The sequence below is a fragment of the Anabrus simplex genome, chromosome 2 (assembly GCF_040414725.1).
Source record: "Anabrus simplex isolate iqAnaSimp1 chromosome 2, ASM4041472v1, whole genome shotgun sequence".
In the NCBI taxonomy this organism is placed as follows: domain Eukaryota; kingdom Metazoa; phylum Arthropoda; class Insecta; order Orthoptera; family Tettigoniidae; genus Anabrus; species Anabrus simplex.
The window spans coordinates 651,887,369-651,911,540 of record NC_090266.1 but is presented as its reverse complement, the minus strand read 5'-3'; the positions used below and the strand labels follow the sequence as shown (position 1 = coordinate 651,911,540).

Below are 24,172 nucleotides of genomic sequence, written 5' to 3'. Positions count from 1 at the left end.
TGGATGGATCAGATTTGGAAAGACATTAGAGAAGCTGGATTGGATGTGGCAGAAGTAATGGATCAGGAAAAGTGGAAGGACAGAAAAGAGTGGAGAAGGCTTGTTAACCACACCCGGGCGACTGGAGTGGGACATTGATGATGATGATGATGATTATAATATGATGATTTAATTTTTTTTGCCACTACCGGCCATAAATTACTTCCACCCATGAAGGGTTAAACTCCTATGTTGAATATTTTGATTGAAGATGTTCAAATATCCCAGCCTCGTTTCAGCAGATACCACCATGTAAAAGAACTCCTACAGGACAAAATATCAGCCTCTCTGGCATCATAAAATCCATAAAATTAGTTAGTGCGATGTAAAACAAACATCATCATTGTATAACAGGAGAGTTTTCCAAAGGAATTAATTCACAAGAGAATTCAGAGGTGAAGCTCTGAACAAAATTTGATCTAAACAAGGTGTTTGATTCATTCAATGTTAACTTACCTCCATATGTTTCTGAGCCATATTTGCAAGCCAAGTGAGGCGCAGGTTAGGGGAGTTTTGATAGCCTTTAGCAATTCGATACATGAGATCCAATAGCATTTCTGGATCTTCCTGGAATTCTTTCATTTTAACAGTATCAGAAAGAATCATATGAAGGTTGAACACAAGATCTTTCACCTAAAAAGAAAGTAAAATGTGAAAAATAAAAAAGAATTTTATCCTAGATTCAAATAGTAAAACCACTACTACTGACCCTATAACCCATTAAATAGTGGTTGTTCCAGTTGAAAATAGACAAAGCTGACAGCACTGCAGGTAGCTGACAGGGCGGCAAAGAGGTGGGAGCACTGCATGGCTAGGTGTTTGTAGTAATAGGACAGGACATTATCAGTCTGAGGCATATGTCCACTGAGTAGAGCAGAAAGTTGAAGCGACAGTGGTGTGTAAATTATAAGTACAAATGAGTATAATACACCAAGATTCAATTCTTAAGTAAAGAAGATGCTTGGGTAAGTGAAATCTTTGGTTGAATGCAAGTCATGAATGAGTATGCATGTTTGCATGTTTAAAATGAAGCGCTGTATTGAAATGGTGTACTGAATGGTGGACAGTACACACAGCACATTTCCAATGACCTTAATTGGTGCCTTGATTACGCAAAAAAATATTTCTGCAGTGGATATCATGGTAAGCTGTCAACCTCAACATCAAATCCATACAAAGCATTGTGTACAGGGAGCTGAGGTATCAGAAAATATGTTAGAACAGGTACCCCAGCACCTCACTGACCAACAGCACTTCTTGGAGCAAACTCCAACTGGAAATGAAGCCTGGAGCAACCATTTCGAGCCAGTAACTAAGGTAACAAGACAGGAATGGAGATACCCTTTGCCAACCAGATGACAGAAGGCAAGTGATTTACTTCAGCTGGTAAGGGCAAGTTATGCTGGCCTTGCAGTGTAGGGGTAGTGTGCCTGCCTCTTACCGGAGAACCCAGGTGCAATTCCTGGCCAGGTCGGGGGATTTTTACATGGATCTGAGGGCTGGGTTGAGGTCCACTCAGCCTACGTAATTACAATTGAGGAGTCATCTGATGGTGAGTTGGGGGCCCTTGTCTAGAAAGCAAAGAATGATGGCCGAGAGGATTCGTCATGCTGATCACGCGACACCTCATAATCTGCAGGTCTTCGGGCTGAGCAGTGGTTGCTTGGTAGGCCATGGCCCTTCGGAGCTGTTACACCATCAGGAGGGAGGGGGGGTAACGAAAAGTTGACAGTGTTTTTCAATGACAATCAACTTCTGCTATTGGAGTGGCTATTGATCAGTGACACCATCAATGCTCGACATTATTGAGTTGTGAGACTTTACAGAAACTACTAAGGGCCATCAAAATCAGAGAGCCAAAACTTCTGTCAAAAGGTGTGCTTATGATCCATAATAATACAAGCCAACATGCTGTACTGCCTAGCCAACAATGGACCTTTACAGCTTCCAGCAACAGACTCTTCACCCGTGACTATCGCATCTCTGGTCCACTGGAAAAGGTATCGAAGGGTAAGCAATACACCACCAATCAAGTGATTTGCAATACTGTGACAGAATGGTTCAACTGGCAAGTGGTGTCCTTTGCAGAGGGTATAGAGAAAATTGTTTGGCACTGTAACAGCTCCCTGAAAGATGGGGATAATTATCTGTTGACACTCTCAAACTGTCGCCAGTATACTGTCGTTGTGATAAGGTTTATGTTGTCCTATGCTCACAGACTAAGTTTCTATACACCACTCTGTGATTCAGTTGAACAACTCTTACATGAACACTCCACTCATCACAGAGCATAGATCTGTAATAAAATCCACTCCTTTATTATACCTGCAGAAAGATCACTTATTTAAGAAAAAATAGAGAGAGAGAGAGAGAGAGAAAAAAAAACACACACACACACACACAGAGAAGAAAAACACAGAGAAAGAGAGAGATATGTTATTAAGGAAAATTAAACCAAGTATATGGAGCCGATGACTGAGATATCCCAAGCCTATCCCACAACGTAACATCATCAATCACCACCTCCATCACTACCACTATTAACATCTGTATCAGCACTTAAGGTGCAGGTTGAAAATAGTTCCTGACAACTAAGCATAAGAAACTGCCAAGCAAAAAAACACACTAACATTTAGATTTTTTTAAGCAATTACCATTTGATATTCAAAAATCATGCTATACATGTCATAATTGTTACATTACACTTTTTGAAAGACATCACTGTTTATATGAATGGAACACATTAAACTTGCATTGAACGAAAATCATTCGTTATTCTCCTCTGGTGTCAATTGAGACCACTTGGTAAGAATAACTTCACATTTCCTTTTTCTTTATTGTCCACATTGTGAAATATTGTTCAGTTCTCTGTAGTCAGCAGTCCTTGTACATATTGTACAAGTTTTTACTGTGAACTGTGCAAAACACTTTTATCCAAGACGACTGAGTCCAGAAGATGCTGCAGGAGCTGTAGCACTAATTAATGATGGGCGCAGTTTCAAGTATGTTGGAGATGTCCTAAGAACATCACCAATAAGTGTATATAGCATAGTAAGGTATCATCAGGAACAATGCAGCTTTTACAGGAAACCATGATCTGGTCTTCTAAGGTCCGCAAGGGCCAAAAATGACCAATTTTTAACACGTTCAGTGCGTATTTGTAGAGTATGACATACCCATCAACCTGAGCAAGATATTTGTTCGGAACTCTTTAAAAGTTGCAATAATTAGAGTTTTGAACATTGGTAGGACAAGTTATATCGAATTCGTGGACTTATCCCGCTCACGGGCCTGGTGCGTGACCCACATGGTGGTTGAAATCGAGAGGTAATACTGGTCGTCGGGCAGAACACCCGCCAGGTGGATCAGTAGTTTACTGTGTATTGCAAAACTGCCAACTGCTGAGGCGTTATTTCTTCTGTTGAAGCGTGCCATTTATTGCATGGACCTCGTGATGTTGAGGGAACTGCAAATACGCCCATCCGAACCAAATATAAATAAAATAATAACGTAAGCATCATGACTCAGTCAAAAATGATTACTACAAGTTCCCTCATGTTGCCATTAATGCTTTCACGGCCCATACTTAATAGACAAGATACTGTATAGGCTTTTGGGCTTATCCCGTATCAAGAAAATCAGGTGAAATTCTTTACGTTTCGCAGAGAACTGTGCTCTGGGTCATCAGAAGAAAATCTCGACTGTCCACGAGAAAAGCTTCCTAAACAATGACTTTTTGAAATTTAGACGTTAAAATAGAAGTGGGAATGGTACGTTCATTTGTCACCAGATGGCTCCCCGAATGTGGCACAGCGCTAGCGTTCGAAGTGGAAGCTGACCAAACCATCAGAAACAGTCTAATCAATCAATCAATCAATCAATACTGATCTGCATTTAGGGCAGTCGCCCAGGTGGCAGATTCCCTATCTGTTGTTTTCCTAGCCTTTTCCTAAATGATTTCAAAGAAACTGGAAGTTTATTGAACGTCTCCCTAGGTAAGTTATTCCAATCCCTAACTCCCCTTCCTATAAATGAATATTTGTCCCAGTTTGTCCTCTTGAATTTCAACTTTATCTTCATATTGTGATCTTTCCTACTTTTATAAACGCCACTCAAACTTATTCGTCTACTAATGTCATTCTTCGCCATCTCTCCGCTGACAGCTCGGAACATACCACTTATGATACAATTCCTTTAGTTTTACCAATTGCCACCTTTTCAATACAATAAAAATATAGTACAAACTTACATATTTATTATGATGTTTATATGGTACATCTTTCGTTCCTTTTCGTGAGCATCATCAGCCAAACTATCATTAATCTAAGATTGTATAAGATCATAAAACAATTCTTTTGGTTCAAGATTGCTCCTATAAAACTAATTAATAATCTTATAACATTTTAAAAGTCACACAACAATAAAACTATGTCTTAAGCTAACACTTTTTGTCCAAAATCTTCTTCAGTCTAACATTTTATTGCCGAAACTCATCTGGTGAACATCTTTTAAAATTGTTTAAAAATAAGAATAAAATAAAAAACTTTTGAGATCTGGCTAGTTGTGTTGATTCCTGCTGCTTAACTTGTATAATTGTCATTAAAAACTTCATAAGAGTATTGAATATTTTCTGCAGTTGATAATTGTCATTATGGTCAATAGACTTGTTCTCGTTGCTGGAGTAACATTTATAAAATGTATTGGTATTAATTTATATTATCAATGGGGTAAAATTTTCTCCAGTAACGATCAAAAACGAGTCACTCCACCCCAACTCTCACAAACAGGCAGCATTTTTCAGTTTGGTTTACAGAGCCCTAAAAATTCCACTAACAAACAAGAGTTTAAAGAAAGAACTTGATTTTATAAAAGATCTAACACTCAATAATGGTTACAAAATAGAAATGATTAACAAAATCATTACTAAGGTGAAAATAAAATTGGCCACTAATCTTGTACCAGATAAAAATAAAAAATCCAAATTTGCAACTTTCACATTTACTAACCCAGCTATATACCAAATCACTAATACCATCAAAAAACAAAATATTAACATTGCCTTCAAGACCCAAAACACGAACTGAAACGTTTTCTTCAACCACAATAAAGTTAATATAAATAGTAATCAATATCAAGGATCTGGAATATATAGGCTCACGTGCTCAGAGTGCAATTTTTCATACGCTGGCCAGACTGGCCGAAGCTTTACAATAAGATATCTCGAACATGTAAATGCAGCCCTACTTTAATTCTCTAAGATCTATTTTCTAGAAATATAGCAACCCATTCAGTCACTCTTTTGTCTAGTCCAATTGCACTCATTTTGCCAGTAGTCTCCCATGATCCACCCTATCAAATGCTTTAGACAGGTCAATCGCGATACAGTCCATTTGACCTCCAGAATCAAAGATATCTGCTATATCTTGCTGGAATCCTACAAGTTGAGCTTCAGTGGAATAACCTGTCCTAAAATTGAACTGCCTTCTATCGAACCAGTTATTATTTTCACAAACATGTCTGATATAATCTTATTGTAAATCTTATAATCTTATTGTAAATGTCATTGTTATCATATGTAAATTTTAATACTTCTTTGGATTTAGTCTCCTCCTCAATCTCGACATTATCCTTGTAACCAACAATCTTTACATACTGCTGACTGAATACTTCTGCCTTTTGAAGATCCTCACATACACACTCCCCTTGTTCATTAATTATTCCTGGAATGTCCTTCTTGGAACCTGTTTCTGCCTTAAAATACCAATACATACCCTTCCATTTTTCACTAAAATTTGTGTGACTGCCAATTATGCTTGCCATCATGTTATCCTTAGCTGCCTTCTTTGCTAGATTCAATTTTCTAGTAAGTTCCATCAATTTCTCCTTACTTCCACAGCCATTTCTAACTCTATTTCTTTCCAGTCTGCAACTCCTTCTTAGTCTCTTTATTTCTCTGTTATAACAAGGTGGGTCTTTACCATTCCTTACCACCCTTGAAGGTACAAACCTGTTCTCGCATTCCTCAACAATTTCTTTAAACCCATCCCAGAGTCTGTTTACATTTTTATTTACCGTTTTTTTTTTTTTTTTGCTAGGGGCTTTACGTCGCACCTCTACGCGCGCGGCCAACTCGCCCGGTATTTACCGTTTTCCACCGATCATAGTTACTTTTTAGAAACTGCCTCATACCTGCTTTATCAGCCATATGATACTGCCTAGTAGTCCTACTTTTAAGACCTTCCTTTCTATCACATTTATTTTTAACTACAACAAAAACTGCTTCATGATCACTAATACCATCTATTACTTCAGTTTCCCTATAGAGCTTATCTGGTTTCATCAGCACCACATCCAGGATATTTTTCCCTCTGGTTGGTTCCATCACTTTCTGAATCAGCTGTCCCTCTCATATTAACTTATTTGCCATTTGTAGGTCATGCTTCCTGTCATTCTCATTTCCTTCCCAATTGACATTGGCAAATTCAGATCTCCCACTACAATCACATTTCTTTCCGTGTCGTTTCCCACATAGCCGACTATCCTATGAAATAATTCTGAATCCGCTTCAGTGCTACCCTTTCCCGGTCTGTACAATCCAAAGATATCAAGTTGCCTATTATCTTTAGAAATGAGCCTTACACCTAGAATTTCATGTATCTCATCTTTAACTTTTTCGTAGCTTACAAATTCTTCTTTCACCAGAATGAATACTCCCCCTCCCACCATTCCTATCCTATCTCTACGATACACACTGCAGTGCCGTGGGAAAATTTCTGCATCCATTATATCATTTCTCAGCCATGATTCAACTCCTATTACAATATCTGGTAAATATATATCTATTAAATTACTTAATTCTATTCCTTTCTTTACAATACTTCTACAGTTCAACACTAACAATTTTATGTCATCCCTACTTGATTTCCAGTTCCCTGTTCCCTTATCACCACTCCCTAGGCCACCCTGTTTCCCTGAATGTACCTCCCTATTACCCTTCCAAACAGGGTCACATAACATGTGTACGCAACATATGACATTGACACAAGCCTGGAATGAAACATCTGGCGATCAGGAGCATACGAATTTGGAAAACACCGAGACAAAATAACAATAGCGAAGGGACAGGGAAGGGAACTACCTACGTAAATCCTTAATGGCTGGCAACCACGTATTACTTAATTGATAGCCAGTGTCCCTGTTGAAATTGTTAGGATTTCTATATATTTCCACAGCTTCCCGTATAATCCTGGACCTGTAAGTGTCTAGTGTGGGTAAGAGCTCAAGCATCTTGGAACAAGACATCATGACCCAACAATAGAGCGTGCTCAGCTATTGCCGATTTGTCTGGCTGGTTGAGACGAATATTATATTCATGTTCCCTGATACGGGTACCAATGGACTGGCACGTTTGGCCGATGTATACCTTACCACAAGTACAGAGAATTTCTATACCCCAGGATGTAAAAGTGGGCACAATTTGACCTTAGTTTTATTCAGACTGTGAGCAATTTTAGTGGCGTAGTCAAACACAGTTTTTATATTTTGTTTTGGGAGGACCTTGGCAATTCGATATGTGGGGTTGTGAATGTAAGGCAAGTAGGCAGTTCCCTTCACTTCTTCCTTCTGTGAGATTTGCTTGGTCGTTTCTCTGGGATGCAGGGCTCTAAGAATCTGCAAATCGGTGTAACCATTACCCTTGACCATGACTTTGAGCGTGTCCATCTCCACCTGGATATTCAACTCGCCCTCTTGGTGAGTGTCGTGAGAATGCCTTGTTTTTGTGCTGGATGGTGGTGAGAATCTGCCTGAAGATAGCGATTTGTGTGGGTAGGCTTACAATAGACCATATGTCCTAAGGAGCCGTCCGACTCCATCTCCATAGTGGATTTAGTTGAAGGATGTTGCTGATTTACGTGGTTTAGAAACAGATGAAGTTTCTCAGCACCTTCTGTCCAGACTACAAATGCATCAACATACCTCCACCATATCATAGGTTTAACGGGTGCTGAAGCAATAGCCTGCTTCTCAAAATGCTCCATAAAGAAATTAGCCACTACAGGCAAAAGTGGACTTCCCATAGCCACTCTGTCCATCCGTTCATAAAAAATTCCCACCCCCACAAGGAAAAGCTGGAAGTCATGCAGGGGTAAAATAGCTTTGTAATGTCCTCAGGGAACGGGTGTTCAGTGAGAGACATGACCAAGTCAATTGGCACTTTAGTGAACAAGGACTCCACATCGAAACTCACCAAAAGTGCATTAGGATGAAGGGTTAGGGTTGACAGCTAGTTGACGAAATACCGAGAGTCCCTGACGTATGATTCAGCAATTTGCTTAGGTATTTAGCCAGAGCATACGTAGGAGAACCTATCGCACTAACAATAGGTCTGACGGGATTCTCTTTTTTATGGATCTTAGGCAGTGCATATAATCTAGGTGGCACTGCATCCCCCGGTGACAGATGTTTAGCCTCCTTTTTTTTGAATTGAAGATTGCCTTAAGAGCTTCATGGTGGCATTGGACACACGAGTGGTGGGGTCATGTGAGCTCAGTCTGTAAACAGGCTCTGACAATATAGCCGAGATCTTATTCTTATACTCGTCAGTGTCTATAACCACTGTCACATTACCCTTATCAGCTAAGAGAATGGTCAGTTCATAATCATCTCTAAGTTCCTTCAGAGCTCTCCTCTCGCCTCTTGTTAAATTGGGCGCGGGTACAACAGCGGACCTTACGAGTCTCACACATTTCTGTCTTAACTCCTCAGCCTCATCCGTAGGTAGTTTGTGGATGGCTGCCTCAACAGAAGTAATTAACTCCTCAGTGGGAATTGTAGAGGGAACGACAGCGAAATTAAGACCCCTAGCTAGAACTGCCGTTTGGTTCTCGTCCAAGGATTTCTTGGAAAGTTTGACGACAGTTTTACTAGCATCCGGGTTCGTGCGAGAGACCGCCTGTTTCTGAGCTAGTCGGAGGAACTTTGATTACTGTCTGAATGACACCTGGTTGAATTTTCGTTCAGCCTGTATAGCAGTAATGCGATCGATAGTCAAGCACAATTCCTGCGAGAGAGTGTTGCTTAACAGCAGGTGTAAACAAAACAACTCTCGGGAGACTGAGTCCAGTTCCCTATGAGTGTAATGCACTCTCTCGATCACAAGAGCCTTGCTAGCGCATTGATATATTCTCCTGGCATTCGGTGTGTTCAACGTGTGCTTCAGCTTCACACAGTTGGGAATGATGTTATGATCCCTGCATCTCAGTATATATCATAAAGAAGAAAGAGAAATAGACTTCTTTCTCCTTAATTTGCTGAATTTTGAAGCTTTCTTAAAAGTATCCTCCCCAGTGTGGTTTTTAATGTTGTCATTGATGCTTTCATGGCCCGTACTTATAGACATGATACTGTATAGGTTTTTGGGCTTATGTCGTGTCAAGAAAATAAGGTGAAATTCTGTACGTTATGCGGAGAACTGTGCTCTGCATCATCAGAAGAAAATTTTGACTGTCCATGAGAAAGGCTTCTTAAACAATGACTTTTTGAAATTTAGACGTTAAAATAGAAGTGGAAATGGTATGTTCATTTGTCACCAGATGGCTTCCTGGATGTGGCACAGCGCTAGCGTTCGAAGCAGAAGCTGACCGAACTATCAGAAACAGTCTAACAGGGTCACATAACATGTGCACACAACATATGACATTGACAGGTGTATGACAATGACACAAGCCTGAAATGAAACATCTGGCGATGAGGAACGTACGAATTTGGAAAACACCGAGACGAAATAACAATAGTGAAGGGACAGGGAAGGGAACTACCTACGTAAATCCTTAATGGCTGGCAACCAGGTATTACTTAATTGATAGCCAGTGCCCCTGTTGAAATTGTTAGGATTTCTACGTATTTCCACAGCTCCCCATATAATCCTGGACCTGTAGTGTCTAGTGTGGGTAAGAGCTTGAGTATCTTGGGACATGACATCATGACCCAACGATAGAGAGTGCTCAGTATTGCCGATTTGTCTGGCTGGTTGAGACTAATATTACGTTCATGTTCCTTGATAAGGGTACCAATGGACCAGCATGTTTGGCCGATGTATACCTTGCCGCAAGTACAGGGAATTTCGTATACCTCGGGATGTAAAAGTGGGCCAAAAAAAAAAAAAAATTTCACCTTATTTTCTTGACACAACATAAGCCCAAAAGCCTATACAGTATCATGTCTATAAGTATGGGCCGTGAAAGCATCAATGGCAACAGAATGGAAACTAGTTACCTATGTAAATGTAAGTAAATTAGATTATGCATTTCGGGTTGATAGATGAAACGTACAGAAAACACAAACACTGTGTTATCAATTACCACAGGAATTAAACCACATGTCAGCACGACATACAGTTAGGATTTAATCGTTTACAGAAGACACAAGAATTAAGAGATGTAATTAAACAGTTTACTAAGAATACATAGAAACGTGAGAAACACTAGTTATTTAATTTTATTGGCGCTGTATCAAAATCATTGTTTGGCACATTAGATCAGGAAGACGTGGATTTTTATCAAGGGAAAATATTGGAATTAGAGAAGGAATAGATATCCATGTTGAGATAGCTAAAAAACACATGATAGTGGTTAAATCTTCATTGCAATAAATGAATAGTACACTTTATGATGTAACAGCAAATGAATTAAAATTGAATCAGAATTCAGAACACATTCAGAAATTTCTCCAAAATGAAATAGGACAGTTAACGTAGACACTTACACTGTTAGATATTGAGATAGCTGTCAACAGACATGTAATCAAGATAGAGGATCTTATAACGCAACTGTATGAACAATATCAGGTGGTTGCTACTGGACTCATGTATGCTCAAGTAGGAGTAATACATATGCAAATTTTAAGTCCTGTTGAGATAAAAAAAAGGCCTATAAAATGCCGCAAGATCAGTTTCCATTTGGAATGACCCTGCCAATTGAACTGGTACAACTCAAGCACATTTGATTTATAAGGTTGTACATATCACAGCATTTGTTAACAAAAATATGCTCATGTGAATTGTGCTAATGCCGCTCAGTGATAAGTAGGATTTTAAGTTGTATGAACTTCTTCCTTTCCCTACTACAGTCAAAAATCATGCTAATCAATTTGTGAATGTACAGATAGCAAGAGAATACGTACTCACAGATACTGAACAGCAATTTTATACATATTTAAGCCAGAGTCAGGTGAACAAATGTAATCTTATAACTGAGATGTCTAGGGTATGTAAATCAGAGTTTATATTGAAAATTGTTCATGGAGCCGAAGAATGTATAATTAGGTTGTTAAAAGGTGTTGACTCAATACCACGAGTTTCAACAAGGACATAGTGTATATCAAACAACTGATGTGGTTACCCATAGACTCAAATAAATATTTATATTTATCCCCTGAACCAGTAAGGTAACCATTGTTTGCAAGGAAGCGAGTGATGTAGTACTAAATGGCACAGGTATATTGACATTTTATGAAACATGTACAGCTTATGGACCAAATACCAAGCTTAAAACTATTAGTAACGTTAATACTACTTACAGAAAAGATATAATTCCTGATGTGCTTCTTGAATATGATTGTTGTGAATATTTAAATTCTAGAATTGCAAGTTGCTTTACATTGCTCGGACACAGATGGGACAGGAAGGGGCTAGGAGTGGGAAGGAAGCGGCCATGGCATTAATTAAGGTACAGCCCCAGCATTTGCCTGGTGTGAAAATGGGAAACCACGGAAACCCATCTTCAGGGTTGCCGACAGTGGGGTTTGAACCCACCATCTCCCGAATACTGGATACTGACCGCACTTAAGTGACTGCAGCTATCGAGCTTGGTAATTCTAGAATTAGATTACGAGATTTGGAAATAAAAGACAGTACACTACACAATCTCCTAACTCATGTAGATGATTTTAAACATGCTGGTAAGAAAGTAGAAGAGGTGGAAACCTTAATCAAAGATAAAGAAAAAGAGTTGCAAGCTGATAATATTTATTCAAGTCTCAATGTGTATAAGGTAATTGTTTGGACAGTAGTAGCTATAGTAGCAATTTTACTTGTATTAACCTGTTGAAGATAAATCATAAAAAATGCTGGGGTCATACTACTGGATGTTGTGTACCATTCTGTTCATTCATTAATAAGCGATATTTAACGCAGAAGTTATAGTGTCCAGTATGACGCCCACTGTAAGGGCGTGATGCCATATAGAATGCGGGAGCTCAGGAGGTGATTCCCTAGGCAGGGTGTGGCTATGCACAAGTGAAACAGAAGATATGTGGGAGAAGGAAAGAGAGATAAGAAATTCGTTTTGGGAAGTACCACACCACCTAAACAATACTTTAAACGGGAGTAGTCAGGTTCACCACATCACGGGGATTGAGTAACATCTCCTCTATCTGAAGGCTTTCCAGAATAATAAAAAGATGAAAATTATCTACAGAATTTTAAGAAGCCAATGATATGTTTAACGCTATTAACAAGTAATGATATTAATAACTACATAATAAAGCGACCACCGTGGGAAACTGTTTAGTGGCTGCATACCACACTCAAGAGGGTTTCGAGGGAGTTTCCCTAGCGTCGCTTTGCTTTTTGCTCTCTATAAGAGCTGAGAGATATGGAGGGAGGTTGTTCATTCGATGGTGAGATTGCTGCTAGTGCGTGTGTGTCTGTATTTGCGCCAGCAACCTTTGTTTAGGACAAAGACTGTGATTACTTTAGAGCAGTTGCACTAACGTTTATTCAGTGGATCAGTGATCCATAAACTTTCCAGTAATTATTCAATTGTATGATTGTATTTAGATGCTTTACAGTGAGGTCGCGAGTGCTTAATTAACCGACTGTAGAAAATGCCGTACATATAGACTTCATCATGAAGCAGTACGGGTAACCACGTAAATATATTGCGAAGTGCGGAAGAAGTGCAAGTATAAACTAAAGCCATTTGTGTTATTCCTGCTAGACTTACGAGTCTGAATCAGTCGAGCATGAGAAAGTGACAATTCGCTCAACCGATTAAGTTGCGGATTTCAGATAGTAGATATATTGCCTACATACATTCGCGCGTGGTTAAGCGGCTAAAGGGGAACAATGATTTTTAACGTCGCAGATTGCCAGTACTGATTTCTGTCTCAAAAATTAAATAAAAGTACCGGGACTGCTGTGCTGTTAATAAGTTAGGCATTTCATTCCAGTGAAGACCTGTGCCGTGTTTCAAGAGACGTGTGATACGAGACCTTCCGACCGCAACTGCAAGAAGACAGCCTCATGAACGAGCTATCCCTCAAGAAGACGGCCTCATGAACGAGCCATCCCTCAAGAAGACGGCCTCATGAACGAGCTATCCATGGAGACTGGACCGAGAGGATCGACCCAGGACCACATCGCTACCATGTGGGCTAAGAAGGCATAGCCTAACCCTGAAGGAGGGTAAGCAGGTCACCAAATGATAGATAAGTGATCTACACTTGTAAGCATGTGTTAGGATTGGGGGGTCGTTACGCAGAAATGTAGTAATTAAGTATGTAGTTTAGAATACGACTTGATTATAGCCCATCAGGCCATTTATTAAGATGGTTTTAAAAATACTAAAATTGTAAGTATAGATGTTTTTATGCAGCAAATAGCGACGTGAGTTATGTTACGTGCTGGGAAGAAGAATGCTTATTGTTACTTAAGGTCGCTTGGTGAATATTAGATCAGTATATTCCTTAGTATCTGTCGTCGGATAAAATTTTCTTGTATGTAACGATCATTTGGATTAGTTTATCGTTCTCTCTATTTGGAAGGATATATATATCTGCGTGACATAGTGTTTGCATGGTGCCTGAATATGATTTATATGCATGTATCTATTTGATTGAAGCCTGGTAAATTAAAATCACGTTGTATGCAGTGTCATTAGAATCTTTGACTACGCTTCACTCTGCCAAACATGGACCTGAAGCGTGGACCTGGAGGGTAACAGGCGCGTCATAAGTATAGATGGTCGTGATTTTACGAGAAATAATACGGTATAGTACTTTGTATGAAATGATTTAGGCCTGAGATGGGCAGTTATTAGAGCCAGATATATAGAATGAGAATTGGCTCCTTATTTGTTCTAAGGCTTAGGTTTGTCAAAAGAAAACAAAATGAGAACCCTCTTGTGATATTGAGTCCGGAACGCAGTGAAACTGGGTCGCTGACTGCCTTGTTTACAATTTTTCTTAAGCAAGGGGGAGGCTTTACTGGCTAGACGGACCAGTCAATGGTCCAGCACGGCATTCCAAGAAGTCGCAGCCATTTTTAAAAGCCAAGATTGTAAGGGATTCTTCCTTTCGGGTAGAGAGTTATTTGTGACTACGAGCCTTTTCTTTTTGTTTCTCTTTTTCTTTTCCACGTACTTGTCAACATAGATGTGTATTATACATATGATATCTAGGCACTAATGAATTAAGACTATTAGTTTATCTGGTATGTACAAAGATTACTCAGAGGATATGGGTTCACATCCCTATGTATTTTATATGTGGTCAGGTAACATGTAGCTTCAGTGGTTGGTTTATCTTAGTCGGCGTTTGTAACATGCAGAGTTGCTATTTAGATGTAAATATTTTCCCAAAATATGAGGGAACCTTTAATAACAGCTTTATTTCTGAGAAGCATCCCAAATCCTGGCATCATGTTTTTATTTTATAGGTCTATTGGTGCTGTTCCATATAGGGGGCACTTTTTTTTTTTTGGTTCACTGATCTACTCCTCCGCAAGGCATCATCAAGCTATTTTATTTTTGTCTTTGAAAATTATAGATGTAAACCTTTATGGCATTTATCTTTTGCACTACGAGTGCAGTCTATTGTAAAAAAAAAGGTTTGTGAACACAAAAATTTATGCTTTGTAAAATTATATATTGAAATACGTGACCAGCTTGTATGAATGTTAGTGTGTATGAGTGCAAGTGTGATTTAGAACTATTTTTAGGTGATGTAGATGTAGATAGGCTAGATAATATTAAATGAAAGCTGGCATCCAAATATATTAATATAAGCATAATTTTGATTCAGCAAGCACTGCTAAACCAAAAGGGAAGTATTCATATTGGGTATATAGTGGTGATTTTGGGGAACTCCTCAAAATTTAAAATTAATTTATACCAAAAACAGCCAATTTTTTCTTGTTTCTTATCAACAGTAGACTTGATATTTACAGTGTGAATGATAATAGAAAGGAAAGACATCTGGAAAGGAACAAGGAAATCATATTCGTATTTTTTGGATTTGGAAAAAGCTTATGATACAGTTAAGAGAAAACATGTATGGGAATGCCTACTGAAAAGGAATGTACCAAAATCATTAATTAACAAGATAAAAATGTTGTATCATGAGAATAAAAACAGTATACAAGTGGGGAGTGGTGACTCTGAAACATTTTATACAAAAAAAGGTCTCAAGCAAGGAAGTGCACTGTCACCATTATTGTTTATTATATTGATGGATGAAATCATAAAACGTGTAAAACAGAGTATCAATAGTGATGAAGTGAATGTTTTGGTATTTGCAGATGATGTGGTAATTTGGGGAAAGGGAGAAAAGGAAGTACAAAGGAGACTGGACATTTGGAATGGTAATTAGTAAAAAGAAAACTGTAGTCATGCACTGTGGAAAGAGAAAAAGAGAAGCCAAGTGAACATACACGGAGAACGGTTAGAGAATGTAGAACAGTTTACATATTATCTGGGAAGCATTATTAAAGGAAATAATAAAATCAACCCTTAAATTAATAACAGACTAAGTAAAGGTACAGCATTTTATCACCAAGTCAGAGAGCTTTTATGGGATGAGAATGTACCCAAGAGAACAAAATTAACATTATATACACAGTATTTCATACCAATTGTAACATACGGACTAGAAACGCTGGTAACTAATAAGAGACAAGATAGTAAGATCCAAGCAGTAGAGATGAAATTTTAAGAACATCGGTTAAAAAGACAAGAAGTTATAGAATTCAAAATATTAAAATCAAAGAAGAGCTAAATATAGAACCGTTAGTACAGAACATACAGAAAGCAAGACTGGGATGATTCAGACATGTAAAAAGAATGGGAAAGGAACGGGTAGCAAGAAGGGAATTAGAAAGAGAAGTTGAGGGAGAGAGACCAGTTGGAAGATCGAGAAGAAGGTGGATTGATCAGATTTGGAAGGACATTAGAGAAGCTGGATTGGATGTGGTGGAAGTAATGGAGCAGGAAAAGTGGAAGGACAGAAAAGAGTGGAGGAGACTTGTTAACCACACCCGGGCGACTGGAGTGGGACATTGAAGATGATGATGATGAGTAGAAGAAAATGTCACGTAGGTTAGCGCAGAGATTTTGACACAGTAGAGAAATATTTTGTTCGAGGGTGTACTATGACACTCCCCATCAGTTAGTGGGAGGAACACGGGAGCCAATCAGACTTTAACACAACAGATCTCTGGGAGAAGAGAGGGGTGATGTTCTGGAAACCTCAAACTGGGAATATAGGCAGAGGTCTCAAGAGACCTAGGGAGAGAATCTATCCAACTACTGTGCAAGTAGCGTGTGTGGCAGTGCGCCACAAAGAGGAGAAGCAGTGCAGAATCTGTGAGAGATGGGTGTGTGGCAGTGAGCCGCATAATAACTTGTATGTGGCCGACCGAAATAGTCTAGATATTGCAAAGGATGTGCAAAGTAGGAAGAAACTACCGTTGACTCAGATTTGCAACCAGTAGCATAGGGAGATTGGATGAGCTGACTAGCGACAGAGTCTGGAGGTGCCGAGTTTGAGTTCTGGATTTGCACCTCCCTCCAACTAACCAATGCGATGCACAAAGTGGCTATGGTGTGACAGAGAGAGAAGTATCAAGAGGGAAGATGGAAGTAAGAGAAGAGAGAAGCCTTCGAACATGAGCTAACTATTCACTAAGTTTCCCAAAGCTTAGCATTTCTGAAATAAGGAGTGTAGAGAGAAACTGGGGAGACAAGGAGTTGAAATAGTCTACCTCAAACCAAGAGTTGTACATATTAGTAAAAATATCAAGTTTTTTTTAAGAATTTGTGTATTTATGCTATGTGTTGAGTTTTAAATAATACAGGTGAAGGGAGTTGTGTGTGTTGGAATTTTAGTCTTGTCATTGCTTAGAGTAAACTCTCGAAAATTCCGAACCCGAGTCCTCAGCTTGTCCAGTCTATAGGATCACGACATGTTATAGTTCACATTTTCTTTTTTTTTAATATGTAATAGTAGTGTGTATGTATATATATTTTACAAGTTTTTTATGTCACACCAATGCAGATAGGACTTATGTCGATGATGGGAGAGGAAAGGGCTAGGAGTGGATAGGAAGCAGCAGTAACCTTAACTAAGGTACAAGCCCAGCATTTGCCTAGTGCGAAAATGGGAAACCACGGAATACCATCTTCAGGGCTGCCGACAGTGGGATTCGAACCCATTGTCTCCCGTATGCAAGCTCACAGCTGCACGCCCCTAACTGCATGGCCAACCTGCTCGGTAATATGTAATAGTGATGTATAATGTCATATGCTTGATTATGATGATGATAATGTTAATAATCATCATTATCATCATCAAACTCTGCTTGAGCTTTAAGAAAAGACTAAGTAAACAAATTATATGGAATATGCCATCTGGGTGACTGCCCTAAATTCAGATCAATGATGAGTGATTGATTGATTAATTAGCTCAGGGCAGTTCTTACTGCCAAATGGTATGCAGTCACACAAAATATCAACACCTTAAGTGCCAACATGCCAGACAGGATGATATTGATTGAATAGCTACATGCATTATTGAAAGTCTTAGGTCCCATTCAAGAGTTTCATCACAGTGGCATATAGTAGAACCACGAAATGGATGACGAAACGGATGGTGCCAATGAACCAACATGCAAGACTTCAGTTCATTCAGTTTATGAGATGGCTTTTGTCCATAAATGGTATTTTATGGCTATGCGAGGTTTTAATAAGGAGTGCTTAAATACCCATGACAATAACTTGCACTTACAGTAGAATGTAATAATAGTTCATCAAATATATAATTCTTGAAAAAAAAAAAAAGGAAGTGTTATGCTTTTTTATGCTTGGCAGTGTATTTTACATATTGGACTTCTTTCTTATGCTTTGTAAATTCATGGATAAGTCGATATTTGCTTTTTCCTTGAATTTCTACATCTTCATGAATTTTCTAACACATAAGTCACAAATAACTTTTCAGCTAACCAATCTCAAATAATCTTGGCAATGTTACATCTTAAATAAACTGAAAACCTACACTTTAAAAGACATTCATTAGAAAAATGGAAAACTTGCAAACCTGCTCAGGAAATGTTGTATCCTGCAATTCTGTGTCCTCTTCAGCATACACAAGGATAGTTTTAAGAGAACGGCGAAGAGATTCTTCACTCACTGACTGACTAGTTCCAACCAAGGAGCTAAGAGACATAGTGACTTGCATCTTCACACGAGCAAAATTCTGAAAAGAATAATAAATCAGATTATGGAACAATAATCCAAAACTGATTCTGTAAAACAGCAGTATTTACATGGCAGGGCAGATGATTTCCTGTGCTTGTGTATCACTGTGCCAAGCGTGGTACGATGTTCAGTGCAGAGTACACACACTATGGACAATGTTACCTATTGCAAGCCAACGATGTTACAAGATTTGCTTCTGAAGATGCGGAGCAAAGTTCTCTGCAAAATGTGAAGAATTTCACCTTGTTTCCTTGACGTGGCAAAAGCCCAAAAGCTTATTATCATGTCTACAATTACAGGCTGTGAAAGCATCAAGCTAAAACAAATTACAATTTTGTCTGTATACTTCAAAGTTTTGGCTCATACTTCACTTTCATTTCAGATTAGGTATACCGAAGTTTCATGTGGGTCCAGTTCAATATTTGCCTGCCTGTGTGGTTGTTTGTTTATTTGTTTGCTTGCTTGTGTGTACATTACGGGACAACAGCTTGGCAGAATTTCTTGAAACTTGGTATTTAAGTACAAGGATATCTGGAGGGTGTATTAGGCTATACATTATTTGCTTAGAATACAGTGGCATAGCAATATTGCATGGACCAAAACACGAAATGTCATATTTTCCCCTTAATATTAGCTGTATGAAAAAACTTGGGGCATTAGGTTGTGCAAAATATGATTTCCAATCTCTTATGTTTTGTACTTTTTTTCACTGTATGACGAATATTATGGGAGATATTCACAGTCATTATAATTTTGAGAAACATCCAAACAACTCCAAAAATATTAGTTCAATCTAAGAAGTGTACGTACCAATGATAGAAAATCTATTTTTCAATATTTCATGTCTGATACATTTTTTTTACAAGTTGCTTTACGTCGCACCGAGACCAACAGATCTTATGGCGACGATGGGACAGAAAAGGGCTAGGAGTGGAAAATGGCCATGGCCTTCATCAAGGTGCAGACCCAGCATTTGCTTGGTGTAAAAATGTGAAACCACGGTAAACCACTTTTTGGGCTGCCGACAGTGGGGTTCGAACTCACTATCTCCCAAATACTAGATACTGGCCGCACTTAAGCGACTGCAGCTATCGAGCTCGGAGATAATTTTTTTTTTTTTTTGCTAGGGGCTTTACGTCGCACCGACACAGATAGGTCTTATGGCGACGATGGGATAGGAAAGGCCTAGGAGTTGAAAGGAAGCGGCCGTGGCCTTAATTAAGGTACAGCCCCAGCATTTGCCTGGTGTGAAAATGGGAAACCACGGAAGAGATACATTTTTATTGAACGGGCTACAATAATACAGATATTCATGAATTGAGGATTTTATTGCTAATTCCATCAACTGAGAGCATCACTGGCATGGAAATATTGTGCAATCGTCACGGTAATGAACCCATTGGTGATGGTAATGGTTGTTGTAATTTTTTTTATAAGATAGAAAACAGCAGGGTCATCCGGAAGAGACATACATAATATATTATTTTTTTAATGGTGCACAAACTCAGAGACAGCTTATGGCAACAATGGAATAGGAAAGGGCTAGGAAGGAATTGATCAAGACCTTAATTCAGGTATAACCCTAGATTTTGTGTGGTGTGAAAATGGGAAACCACAGAAGATCACATTCAGGGCTGTCGAATGTGGGGTTCGAACCCACTATCTCCCAAGTGAATGCTCACAGCTTTGTGATCTGAACCTAACAGCCAAACACATTCAGTGATCAGGAAGGTAATGAAGATGGCTACTGAAATGAGGAGATAAACATGAAGGAAAGATCACTCAAAGAATGAGGGAGGAAAAAGGAATCATTAAAGTGGGGGTTGAAAGCCCAATCATTGAATGCCCTGATATCGCTGAGCCAAAAGGAAACAAAATGTGATTGCCTACAATGTACTAAATCCTCAAAACTTCCACAAGCCTACAATGTAATAAATCCTTAAAACTTCCACAATAATGTTTCAATGACTAACTATTGCTCTTAGCTGAGGTGTGCTCTGTCTCATCTGCTGACATTCATATCTGCTAGATGGCAATACTGTGTAATTATATAAAAAGTACAATGACTGGTACAAGAGTTTGTGATTATTGAAGCTTTTATCATCATAATTACTACTGGACTGAAATAAAAATTTGTACTGTAAATGAAATTGAACGAATGTGTTGGTAGACCTGTAAAAGATTTGTTCGACAACATATGTGCAGTGGCAGCAAAAGGGTCCTAATGAAACGAAAGCTGAGGAAAGGCTGGAGGTAAGCGATCTTTGGTTGAGGCAGACCTGGGTTCGATTCCTTGCCAGGTGAGGAACTTTAGCCAAGTCTGGTTAATTCCTCTGACTCAGAGAAAGGGTGTTCATCTTATACACACCTTTTCATTTATACAGAATGCACCACACTACAATCATCATCATCATCATCATCATCCTAAACCATCTCCAGTTTCCCGGGTGTGGTATATGAGCCTCCTCCATCTCATCCTGTCCTTGTACCATTCTTCCTCCACCAACTTGTCCCAATCATGACCTCTCAGCATTACATAGCTCTTAACTAAATCTATCCATTTCCTTCGTGGCCTTCCCGTCTTCCTTCTACCTTTCTGTCAAATTCCTTCCTTGCAGTTCTGTTTACTGGCATCCTCTTCATGTGACCAAACCACTTCAGTCTTGATATCTGAATCTTATTTAGGAGAGAATGCCCTGATATCGCTGAGCCAAAAGGAAACAAAATGTGATTGCCTACAATGTACTAAATCCTCAAAACTTCCACAAGCCTACAATGTAATAAATCCTTAAAACTTCCACAATAATGTTTCAATGTAATGTGAGGATAAATGTGGAAACCCACTACTGTCACCTCACATGAGTTCACGCGTATTGTGTCGCAATCTAACCTGTCCAGAAAGATGTGCTACACCTTTGCGCCACTGGCCTTCAGTACGTATTACATCATGCACTTCCCCTACTTCTTCCCCTACTTGCTCGCTAAGCTGCTCTCATTCCTCGAAAGCGGGGAGCAAACTGCTCCGAAGGCATTTTGCTCTCAATTGACGATACCTGGTGTAGTGTACTTGAGGACTGGCCAGGGTAACAACAGATTCAGGAGCTATGAGTCTGAATCCTATTGTCAGCCATCCACAAATTGGTTTTTCATTTCTTCTTGAACTGATATTTTACTTCTTTTAAAATATCGGAACTGCTTGTTAACTTGACCTTTTCTCATTGTCTTTAAAACAAATGTCTGTTTTTCTCAGTTAACTGAAAATGTTCTCATAAATGAACTATAATAAAGAAAATATAATGGCAAATATTATATAAAGGCTGTGAAAGAGGACACATCCCTGTTTAGGATTTGAATCACTGGATGCAAGCATTACCTGAAGATGGAACCTGATTTGGTCATTTACGTACAAAAATAATTTTTCTGTGGACTTCAATGTATCACTGTATCAGACGTCAACTTCTTCCACGGTACACATGTTGCCTATTGTATTGTTCACCTATTAGCTCTGAATGAGTAGTGGGAGGCAGATGATGGTGCCGATTATACTGCTTTGCTTATCATGCCACCAACAGCAGCAGCAGTAGTAGTAGTGGTAGTAGTAGTAGTAGTAGTAGTAGTAGTAGTAGTAGTAGTAGTAGTAGTAGTAGTAGTAGTAGTAGTAGTTTTCTTTCTTTCCTTCTTTCTCATGCCCTAGTGAATTTGCAGGTGCAAATTGTGTTGCATATGTGGACTCGAACCTGTTTTACAATTGGATCCTGTTCCTGGCACCAACCCTATTTTCAGGGATGATTGTAGGCCGGGAAAGGGCAGCTTTACTAGAAGAACTTAAAAACAACACATTTGAAGAGGTACGTAAATGTCATATTATCCTACTCAACTCTTTTTATTCAGTGTGTTTCTCTGATCGGTTGTATTATAAAATTTGATAATTCCTCAGAGATGATGTATTAATGTCGTGATGTACTTATGTATGTATTTATGTTGTATTTCATTATTTTTAACACGAGGATATGCATTCCAGTGAACCTGCTATTCAGGCTAGCTACAAGATTGCTTTGCAGATAGGGCGCTTCAGTGAGGGTTTATTTGTGAAAGAGTGTATACTTCTGGCAGCTAAGGCAGTGTGTCTATGCGACGAATAAAAGACCTAGCTAATGATGTTCATAGGCCATTATGTAGCATCACAAGGAATGCCATAGCATATTCACTAGTGATGACGACGACAGAACAGATATAAATGACACCTCCCAACTTGCTATCTTTATCACAGGTGTAAACAGTGTGTGACAAGGGAGGAACTTTTAGATACAGTGCCAATGAAACATACCACAACCGGTTTTGATATATTTACAAGGCTCGAAGTGACAGTGGAGAGTTTCGGCCTTCCATGGGAAGAACTAGTGTCCATAGCAATAGATAGGGCAGCTGCAATGTGTGGGAAGAATACAACAGTAGTAGGACATCTCCAAAACAAATTTTAAAAAAATGAACATTCAACATGATGATCTGCCTGTGTACTGCATTATACACGAAGAAAATCTATGTTCAAAGCAGATCCAACTCGGAACTGTCATGGATGTAGTTACCAAAACAACTAACTTTATCAGATCAAGGGGAGTGAACCATACAGAATTTCAAGAGTTTCTTCGTGACACTTAAAGTGAGTATGGTGATAGTCCGTATTATACGAACGTGCGGTTGTTAAGTAGAGGAAGAGTTTTACACTGCTTCTCTGCTCTGAGGAAGAAATAGCTCTCTTCATGGAAATGCACAGTGAACCACTAGAAGAACTGAACAATGGAAAATGGATACGATATCTGGCATTTCTAGTAGATCTCACCAGCCACCTTAATGATCCTTATTCCTCCCTACAAGGTAGAGATCATACCATTATTCACTTCTTTGAACCCCCTGTGCGTGGGGGATGCAGACAAAGAATACACCCACGGTATCCCCTGCCTGTCGTAAGCGGCGACTAAGAAGGGCGACCAAGGGATGATCCAATTAGAACCATGAGACTACTCGTAATTAGTACCATCACGCAGGGAACAACATGGGTCGCATTTACTTGCGCATAGTACCACTATGTTAGGTATGCTATAGGTTTTTCATTAGTAGCGACAGTGTGTGAATCAGGAAGTGGGTCCAACAGTACCTGTGATTTGTACCCCTATATGAGCGACACCACGGGATTAGCAACACCATGGTTCTGCCTCACCTATGCTCAGTTCCCACTATGTGAGGAATTCAACGGGATAGTACGAGTCCCTATGGTTAGTCCACTTATGTGAGGAACGCCATAGGTTTGCGCTGCCTGTAAATAGCGCCGCAATGTGTGAAACACCATAGGTCTGTGTTACATGTGCGCATTACACTACCTGTGAATAGTATCATAATGTGTGGAATACCGCGAGTCACCGCTACTTTTGATTAGTACTGCAACATTATACATAGCATGGTTCTACTTTCCTACCGATAAATACCATTTTGAGGGGCCGATGACCTGGATTTTGGACCCATTTCGACTATAACTTTTAAGTTTTAACTTTTAAGTTGTCATTTCATTTCGTCTCATTTCATACCATTAGGGAGCGATGACCTCG

The 24,172-nt window shown here is 39.1% G+C and overlaps 1 protein-coding gene across 1 annotated transcript in view; it reads right to left on the bottom strand.

The window, feature by feature from the left end:
* Zir (Zizimin-related) overlaps positions 1-24,172 on the bottom strand; it is a 541,699-nt gene that overhangs the window by 112,307 nt on the left and 405,220 nt on the right. Inside the window, exons 30-31 of the mRNA XM_067141133.2 lie at positions 18,409-18,567; positions 496-672 (exon numbers count right to left, since the gene is read on the bottom strand). Coding sequence (XP_066997234.1) covers positions 496-672; positions 18,409-18,567 — 336 coding nt within the window. The remainder of the gene's footprint in view (positions 1-495; positions 673-18,408; positions 18,568-24,172) is intronic.